General features: G+C 43.5%; 1 protein-coding gene across 1 annotated transcript; it reads left to right on the plus strand.

Moving 5' to 3' along the window:
• Positions 1-600: 600 nt before the first annotated feature.
• On the plus strand, positions 601-1,563 carry LOC309517526 (olfactory receptor 14A16-like; the record flags this gene model as incomplete). Its single annotated transcript, XM_082196751.1, has 1 exon — positions 601-1,563. One exon carries the CDS (start codon positions 601-603, stop codon positions 1,561-1,563), a length of 963 nt encoding a protein of 320 aa, XP_082052877.1.
• Positions 1,564-9,923: the final 8,360 nt, after the last annotated feature.

Here is a 9,923-nt window from a genome sequence, read left to right on the forward strand (position 1 = left end):
TGCTGGCCCCTGGTTTAGAGCTTGTTTATTTGTTTACCAATACATGCCCACTCAACTATTTCAGTCTGCAGAATTGGCCGTGTTACAGGTGACACATAATATTCAATCTACACTTACAAAAACTGACTTTTACTGTGGTAGCCCCTACAGTTCTTTATTACATTAAGTTTCTATGTCCAAGGATCATTGGGCAGTTAGGAATTCCCTGCATAATGACATAATTCTGGACAAGAGCCCTCAATGGACTATTTTAAATGGCTTTTAAAACCATTTTATTTTCATGAAATATGCCCAGACTTGCTGTTTTAATGTTATATTTTGTAGATAAAAAATGTTAATTTTTGATGATTTTATCAGTGTTCCTTGAAAAAAGCATTTCACTATATTTCATATTGACTGCTTTACTATTTTGCAATTTAATGCCATTTAATTTTCTTTAAAACTAAAAAAACCCGAACAATTGTTTATTAAACAATCAATTGTTTATTGCTTACTTAAGTCAATCCACACAATCATATTGGGGAACATGGATCAAAGCATTCTCCGCCTCCTTTCTAAAATGGCTTTGTCTTCTCCTTGCAGGTACCACACACTCACACAATGTTCAACCAGTCTTCAGGATTGGAGGAATTCATTCTGCATGGATTCTCTGATACTCAGGGATCAGAGACATTTCAGTTCATTATATTTTTGATCATATATCTGATCGCTGTCACTGAAAACCTCATCATCATCACAGTCATCTCTTACAGTGCTCAGCTTCACAAACCCATGTACTTCTTTCTAGCCAATCTGGCATTCCAAGACTTTGGCTCCATATCTGTCACAGTCCCCAAATCCATGGCAAATGCCCTGATGAACAGCAATACCATTTCTTACAATGGATGCATCTGTCAGGTTTTCTTCTTTGTCCTTTTCTCTGGATCTCATTTTTACCTCCTTGGAATTATGGCATATGACCGCTACATTGCCATCTGCTGCCCGCTGCACTATGAGACTGTCATGAATAGAAAGGCATGTATCCAAATGGCAATCGGGGCATGGACTGCTGGCCTTCTGTATTCTGCATCATACGCTGCTAGTACATTCACAATAGAGTTTTGTTCCAATAGCATCAATCAGTTCTTCTGTGAAATTCCACAGTTAATCAAAATTGCTTGCTCTGAATCATATCTCACTGCATTTTGGAATACTTGTGTTGCTGCTTCTCTGGCCTTCATTTATATTGCTCTAATAGTGTATTCTTATGTTCAGATCTTCAGGGCAGTTCTAAGAATTCCTTCATCCCAGGGAAAGGAAAAAGCCTTCTCAACTTGCTTGCCACACCTTGTTGTAATATCATTATATTTTCTCATTGGTTCATCAGTATATTTAAAGCCAACTTCTAAGTCTCTATCATCAATAGATCTTGTACTTTCAGTGTTTTATTGCATGTTGCCACCAGTCATGAATCCCCTAATCTATAGCATAAGGAATAGGGAACTGAAATTGGCATTATGGAAGTTTATTTCCAACGTTTTTGCTCATTTTTTTGCACAATCATCAATGCTTTTAAGGAAATAATAATGCAATTTTTCTGTTTTTAATTACCACTATAAAATCTTATGTCCTTACAAAAAAATACAGTATAAACCTTTAGCAACTTACATGCTAGTTTATCTCTACTTTATTATCTTCCAGTGAATCTCTTAACTTTCTTGTATTCTGAAACATATATTTAAAGTTTCTAAACTTCCAATTTTTCACTTTACACCAGTTTTCCCGTATACATTTTTAAAGCATCCACCATCTGAAATCATTCTGTCCAAATAAATACAAATGTTTAGAAAACACAGAAAGCAATTAGGAACAATGTTATGTTCTTCCAGTTAATCTCTTTTTCCTAGCCACTTAAAGAAAATGTGGTTGTTTCGAATCTTCAAAATATAATGTAGGTTTCCGGCCACGCCCACGATCAATGGTGGTTGTTCTTCATAGCCCTGCAGGGGCTGCAGGAAAGTTCAGGCAACGGGAAGAGAGGATTTATGAGACATCAATTCTTGCAATGTTCCCCAGTGGTGTCTGGGGAGTTCACTGCTAGCCATTGTGCCGCTCAAGCCCATGTCTGCCAACTTGAAAGGCAGAACAAGTGCTACCTGGGAGTGTGTCTCTGCCATGTACGAGCTTCCATTTCTGGCATGATTTGTGTTGGGTTCCTCCTTAATCTGGAATATTGACGTTAATCAAGAGGCTTCTGGAACAGCATAAGATAATGGGCTGCAATCAATCAGCTGCCGAAAAGACTGGGTCTGGTTCTTTGAAGGCATTTGAATGTTTGCTTTTCCCCCTGAAGCTTGAGAATCCTCACACAGCTGGAAACGGAAGCAGGAGGAAAAGCTGCTCTGTACTTTCATATGGTTTTCAAATGGTCTCTTTTTCCAAAAGAAACGTGTATAGCCATGGTGATGTGATTCTGTCTGTCACCATGGAAAGAGGCGGAAGGCTTTTGATTTATGCTCAACAAGGAATGTAACAAGATTTTATTATGCCCTCCCCCCCTTGACCAAGGTTGTATGGACTTTATTTAAAATTATCTTTGGACTGGACCAGGAGTGTGAGGGAGCATTGCAGAGCAAGTCGAATGAATGGCTGCTGAAAGATCTGTTGAGAGGTTGAATTTGAGAAAGGAGTCTGTTTTTGGCTGTGCACTGAGGAAGAACTCCAGAGCCGAATTTTAATGGTGGAGACTGGACTTGTACTCTGTGAGTTATTTATACCTGCAGCCTGTATGCTGGCTGGTGAACAGTGAAAGGAATGGAATGTGACCTTGTAACATCTAGATAAACACTGCAAGAACTGAATGAAGGAAGAGAGTAATTAACTCTCCCAGGACACCAGGTCTGAAACATCAATGTATATGATGTGAAATGGATTTTATATTTACATATTTTATATTTATAAGACCTAACAGAGGTGTTGTTTGTAAGGAGAAAAATATGATCAGCTGTGAGAATGGACTAACAACAAGTGAAGGAACAAGTGGACAACAAAGAAGAGATGATGTGGCAACCGGAGGAAATGATTGACATATGTTAGCAACACAAGCAGGAAACCTGATTTTTTAAAAAAGAAATTGTATTAAATTAAAGTAATTTGGTTTGATTTGCAATAATTTGGAAAACTAATAAAAATAATTTAAAAAACAAACTTCAAAATATAGTGTATACTTCCTGTAATAGAATTTTAAGATGTCTTGGCCTGTACAGTGGTACCTCTGGATGTGAACAGGATCCGTTCCGGAGCCCCATTCATATCCTGAAGCAAACGCATCTGCACGTGCGTGGGTCACAATTTGCTGCTTCTATGCATGCGCGTGATGTCATTTTGACTGTCTGTGCATGCGCGAGCGGCAAAACCCGGAAGTAATGCGCTCCATTACTTCTGGCTCGCCGCAGCGCGCAACCTGAAAATACTCATCCCGAAGTTACTTTAACCTGAGGTATGACTGTATTGACCACTTAGCTGTGGTTTACTTAGGTGTTCTACTGAGTCACAACAGGAAAAAGCTTGGTGAAATCTGTTGCCATGCGTAAAATGTGCTTACAGATGGCAGCTATGTGCTGCCACCTGGCAGTTTGAGTGTTGGGTCATCCTGCCACTACCACTACTGCATAGGGAGATAAACCTGTCTCTTTTTGCTCTTTTACTTTTGTTTTTATTTGCCTCATCTTGTTGTTTGTTGCTTTCTGATGATAATTCACGAATTAAGAACAACATCAACAACCTCAGATATTTTCCCACAGGAGGCATTATGCAGAATATGCTGCTCTGTAACATTTAGCAGGGAATGGAGCAAGGGGTTGTGTGTATGCAGCATGTTGGCATTATAATGCAGGGAAAGTCCAACCAGTTGGAGCTCTACGCAAGCCCATGCTGCCTATCAGATGCCAGATCTTAGCTTGTGCCCAGGATTGTCAAACGGGGGCACAGGCTCAGATATGGGTTAGGCCGGTGGGCAGAGCTGACAGAGCAGGAGTTTGTAGGGCATCAGTTGAAGAAGGAGCAAAAAGGGTTTTCTTGTGTCTGTGTGTTTCTTTGAGGCTGATTAGCTGTTTTCCCTGTGTAAAGGTCAGAGGGGGCAGGGTTTCTGTTGAGGCAGGGGATTAGCTGTGGGAGGAGCTTATCAGAGTTTGTAGGGCATCAGTTGAAGAAGGAGCAAAAAGGGTTTTCTTGTGTCTGTGTGTTTCTTTGAGGCTGATTAGCTGTTTTCCCTGTGTAAAGGTCAGAGGGGGCAGGGTTTCTGTTGAGGCAGGGGATTAGCTGTGGGAGGAGCTTATCAGAGTTTGTAGGGCATCAGTTGAAGAAGGAGCAAAAAGGGTTTTCTTGTGTCTGTGTGTTTCTTTGAGGCTGATTAGCTGTTTTCCCTGTGTAAAGGTCAGAGGGGGCAGGGTTTCTGTTGAGGCAGGGGATTAGCTGTGGGAGGAGCTTATCAGAGTTTGTAGGGCATCAGTTGAAGAAGGAGCAAAAAGGGTTTTCTTGTGTCTGTGTGTTTCTTTGAGGCTGATTAGCTGTTTTCCCTGTGTAAAGGTCAGAGGGGGCAGGGTTTCTGTTGAGGCAGGGGATTAGCTGTGGGAGGAGCTTATCAGAGTTCGTAGGGTAGCGGCCATCTTTTAGATTTAGGGGAGCTAGTCTCAAACGTTTGTTGAGGGAGATCTAGGTGTTTTTTTGTGTGAGGGAAGTTATTTGTCCTGTCTTCAAGCTTTTTATGATGGAGGACCTCTGTAGCCAACCCCAACGACACGATCTCAAGATGGAAGGGGAGGGAACAGCTGCAGTCGCCTGCGATTCCTGCGCAATGTTTGCCATCTTGCCAAAGGTTGCAGGCAGCTTTACCTGCAGCAATTGCATGTTGATTGCCCTCTTAAAAGACAAAGTCCAGCAACTGGAGGAACGTGTAGCTACGCTCCAAAGAATTAGAGAGCTGGAGCTCTTCTTGGAAGCAACAGAGCACACCGTCTCCACCAAGGAGGAGACAGGGGACTCCCCTGAGAAGGAGTCTAGTTCACCAACACAGGAGCCAGATATATGGAGAAACGTGACTCAAAGAAGTAGGAGGCCCAGGGTTCACTCTAATTGCTTAGAAATACACAATCGCTTTGAGGTCCTCTCCCCTAGCATGGAAGACGAAGAGCAGACTCCATTTGAGGATCTCTCCCTCATTACAGTCGATCAGGTATATGAAGACGAGCAGCAAAGTCAGTCCTCAGGGAATGTGCAGGCGACCTTGGAACGGACAGCTCACGGAAGAACCCCGACCAAACCCAAGAGGAGGCGTGTAGTGGTGATAGGGGATTCCCTACTGAGGGGAACAGAAGCAGTGATCTGTGGGCCTGACAAGATGTCTCGGGAAGTGTGCTGTCTCCCCGGGGCTAAGATCCAAGATGTAACTGAACGACTGCAAGGAATCATAAAACCCACTGACAAATACCCCTTCCTCTTGGTTCATGTGGGAACCAACGACACTGCAAGCAATAGCCTCTAGAAGATCAAAAGAGACTACGAGGCTCTCGGCAGGAAATTGAAGCAACTAAATGCACAAATTGTCATCTCATCTGTCCTCCCAGTTGAACGACGTGGCCCAGGGAGAGAGGGGAAAATAGTGGAAGTGAACAGCTGGCTTCGCAAATGGTGTAAACAGGAACGGTTTGGATTCTTAGATCACGGACTGCAGTTTCTTGAAGATGGACTTCTGGCAAGTGATGGGCTGCATCTCACAACGGTTGGGAGAAATGTTTTTGCAAAAAATCTCAGAAACCTCATCAGGAGGGCTTTAAACTGACTAATGTGGGGGAGGGAGACAGTGCTCCTGAAGGTAGGAGTCTATCAATTAATGAAGAGGATCATCCAAATGTCATAGACCAAATGGAGCAAACAGCACGCGGACCTAGTGGTGGGAGTAAAAAATCCTTAAATAAGAGACACGGGGGAATGATTAATGGACTTCAATGTCTGTACACTAATGCGCAAAGCATGGGAAATAAACAAGATGAGCTTGAGCTCTTGGTACAGCAAACTAAATATGACATAATAGGCATCGCTGAAACCTGGTGGGATAAGTCCCACGATTGGAATGTAATAATGGGGGGATACAATCTATTTCAGAGAAACAGACCAGACAAGAAAGGAGGAGGAGTGGCGTTATATGTCAGGGATGTGTATACCTGTGAAGAGATCCAAGATTTAGATCCTCAAAGCCAAAGTGAGAGCATTTGGGTCAAAATTAAGGGAGAGAAGAATAACAGAGACCTCATTGTGGGAGTTTACTATAGATCCCCAAGCCAAACGGAGGACATAGATGATGCCTTCCTGGAACAGATGGCCAAGCATGCAAAAGGAAGGGAGATAGTAGTAATGGGGGACTTCAATTACCCGGATATTTGTTGGACGTCAAACTCAGCCAAGAGCATAAGGTCAAACAGATTCCTCACTGGCCTTGCAGACAACTTCATTGTCCAGATAGTGGGAGAAGCAACAAGAGGAACAGCCATTTTAGATCTGGTCCTAACCAATGTTGATGACCTGGTTAGTGGGGTAGAAGTGGAAGGATCATTAGGCGCGAGTGATCATGCTCTTCTGAAGTTTACTATACAGCGGAAAGGAGTAGCCAAGCATACTAGGACTCAATTTCTTGACTTTAAGAAAGTCGACTTCATAAAACTTAGGGAAGTGCTGGGTGAGATCCCATGGACAACAATACTAAAAGGAAAGGGAGTTCATGATGGCTGGGAGTTTGTTAAGAGGGAGATACTAAAAGCACAACGTCAGGCAATACCAATGAGACGGAAACATGGAAGGTGCCTAAAGAAGCCAGGGTGGCTATCTAAAGAACTTTTAACTGAATTAAGATTAAAAAAGGATGTGTACAAAAAATGGAAAAGGGGGGAAACCACCAAAGAGGAATTCAAACAAATAGCCAGCACGTGTAGACACAAAGTCAGAAAAGCTAAAGCACAGAATGAACTCAGGCTTGCTAGAGAGGTTAAAAGCAACAAAAAAGGCTTTTATGGGTATGTTCGTAGCAAAAGGAAGAACAAAGAAACAATGGGGTCACTCAGAGGAGAAGATGGTGAAATGCAAACAGGGGACACAGAAAGGGCTGAACTACTCAATGCCTTCTTTGCCTCAGTCTTCTCCGATAAAGAAAACAATGCCCGACCTGAAGAATTTGGAGCAAATGATTCAGCAAAGGAAACACAGCCCAGAATAACTAAGGAGATAATACAAGAATATTTGGCTAGTTTAGATGTATTCAAGTCTCCAGGGCCAGATGAACTGCATCCAAGAGTATTAAAAGAACTGGCAGATGTGATCTCAGAACCACTGGCAGTCATCTTTGAGAATTCCTGGAGAACAGGCGAAGTCCCGGCAGACTGGAGGAGGGCAAATGTTGTCCCTATTTTCAAAAAGGGGAAAAGAGAGGACCCAAATAATTACCGCCCAGTCAGTCTGACATCAATAGCAGGGAAGATTCTGGAACAGATCATTAAGCAAACAGTCTGTGAGCACCTAGAAAGGAATGCTGTGATCACCAATAGTCAGCATGGATTTCTGAAAAATAAGTCATGTCAGACTAACCTGATCTCGTTTTTTGACAGAATTACAAGCCTGGTAGATGAAGGGAACGCAGTGGATGTAGCCTACCTTGATTTCAGCAAGGCATTTGACAAGGTGCCCCATGATATTCTTGTAAAGAAGCTGGTAAAATGCGGTCTTGACTATGCTACCACTCAGTGGATTTCTAACTGGCTGGCTGACCGAACCCAAAGGGTGCTCATCAATGGTTCCTCTTCATCCTGGAAAAGAGTGACTAGTGGGGTGCCACAGGGTTCTGTCTTGGGCCCGGTCTTATTCAACATCTTTATCAACGACTTGGATGATGGACTCAAGGGCATCCTGATCAAATTTGCAGATGACACCAAACTGGGAGGGGTGGCTAACACCCCAGAGGACAGGATCACACTTCAAAACGACCTTGACAGATTAGAGAACTGGGCAAAAATAAACAAGATGAATTTTAACAAGGAGAAATGTAAAGTATTGCACTTGGGCAAAACAAATGAGAGGCACAAATACAAGATGGGTGACACCTGGCTTGAGAGCAGTACATGTGAAAAGGATCTAGGAGTCTTGGTTGACCACAAACTTGACATGAGCCAACAGTGTGACGCGGCAGCTAAAAAAGCCAATGCAATTCTGGGCTGCATCAATAGGAGTATAGCATCTAGATCAAGGGAAGTAATAGTGCCACTGTATTCTGCTCTGGTCAGACCACACCTGGAGTACTGTGTCCAGTTCTGGGCACCACCATTCAAGAAGGACACTGACAAACTGGAACGTGTCCAGAGGAGGGCAACCAAAATGGTCAAAGGCCTGGAAACGATGCCTTATGAGGAACGGCTAAGGGAGCTGGGCATGTTTAGCCTGGAGAAGAGGAGGTTAAGGGGTGATATGATAGCCATGTTCAAATATATAAAAGGATGTCACATAGAGGAGGGAGAAAGGTTGTTTTCTGCTGCTCCGGAGAAGCGGACACGGAGCAATGGATCCAAACTACAAGAAAGAAGATTCCACCTAAACATTAGGAAGAACTTCCTCACAGTAAGAGCTGTTCGACAGTGGAATTTGCTGCCAAGGAGTGTGGTGGAGTCTCCTACTTTGGAGGTCTTTAAGCAGAGGCTTGACAACCATATGTCAGGAGTGCTCTGATGGTGTTTCCTGCTTGGCAGGGGGTTGGACTCGATGGCCCTTGTGGTCTCTTCCAACTCTATGATTCTATGATTCTATGATTCCCTCAGGTCTGCACTCAGGCTATTTAAACAGCCCACACCTGGAGCCTTTACCAGTTTTTCCTTGTTGAGTTACCCAACCACCTTCCCTTGGTTCAAGCTGCTATTGAATGACCTTGTTGTGGCTACAGTGGCTGAGTGGGAATTTGTCCACAAGGCAAATTGTCTCCAGCCTGCTGGTTTTGCCTACCTCATAGCAATCATTGCAACTGGGGCTGGGCATTGGGACAATCCTTGTCTTGGATGAAGGGGAAGTAGTAGTCTCTGCCTGGTCCTCCAAAAGCAAGGGTATCCTGTTAAAGGGATCTGGGGGTAGTTGCCATGTCCTCACACCCAGCCAGGGACCAGGGCCATTGCCATTCCCCCAGACGGCGGTCCCTGCATGGGTCACCCTATTTCATTTATATTTTAGTAACACCTGTTCAGATTGCCCTATGTGTCACTTCTAGCAGGCGGGCTGGACGTATTTTCCATTGCGCCATGCCCAAGCCAATCCTCTTTCATCTGTATTCAACAAAGCTGTGGCCTGTTTCAATCCAAACCAGTCTCAGTTGTCTTTTGATTCATGGAAGGTTGTGGGGCTGGGGAGCCTGCCACTGTTCAGAAAATTGCAGTCATGTGTTCCAAATTTCAAGCAGATGAAGGAATATAGGTTCTAGGCACCTATAAATCTGCTGGAGATGAAAGAACTAAAAAGGAATTGATTTCGGTGTAAACTCATGCTCTCTGATTACAGATGTCACCTGCCAGTGACAACATAACTCACCCCTCTGCACTTTCACACTCCAGTTTATGCTATCCTTTCCCTTTCACTCCACTCTGCTGTTATTATTTATCTTTGTTGTCTGCAGCTCTTGGGACACACAATTGAAAGTTGAGTTCTTTCTTGGCAAAACGCTCAATTGCATTAGCTCCTAAGGTGTGAGAATCACAGGTGCCACCCCTGCTAAATAGCTAGATGGGCATCTCCTTCTTCACACCTGTGCTTCATCCCAGAAGTTGGAACAACGGCATGCCAAGCCCACGTCTACTCCAGCATATTTAAAGCCCCTCTTCTGGCGTGGTGCATGCAAAAGACTGGCAATTTCACTTGTGTGC

This window comes from Podarcis vaucheri (genome assembly GCF_965113315.1).
Source record: "Podarcis vaucheri genome assembly, chromosome: 13".
NCBI lineage: Eukaryota > Metazoa > Chordata > Lepidosauria > Squamata > Lacertidae > Podarcis > Podarcis vaucheri.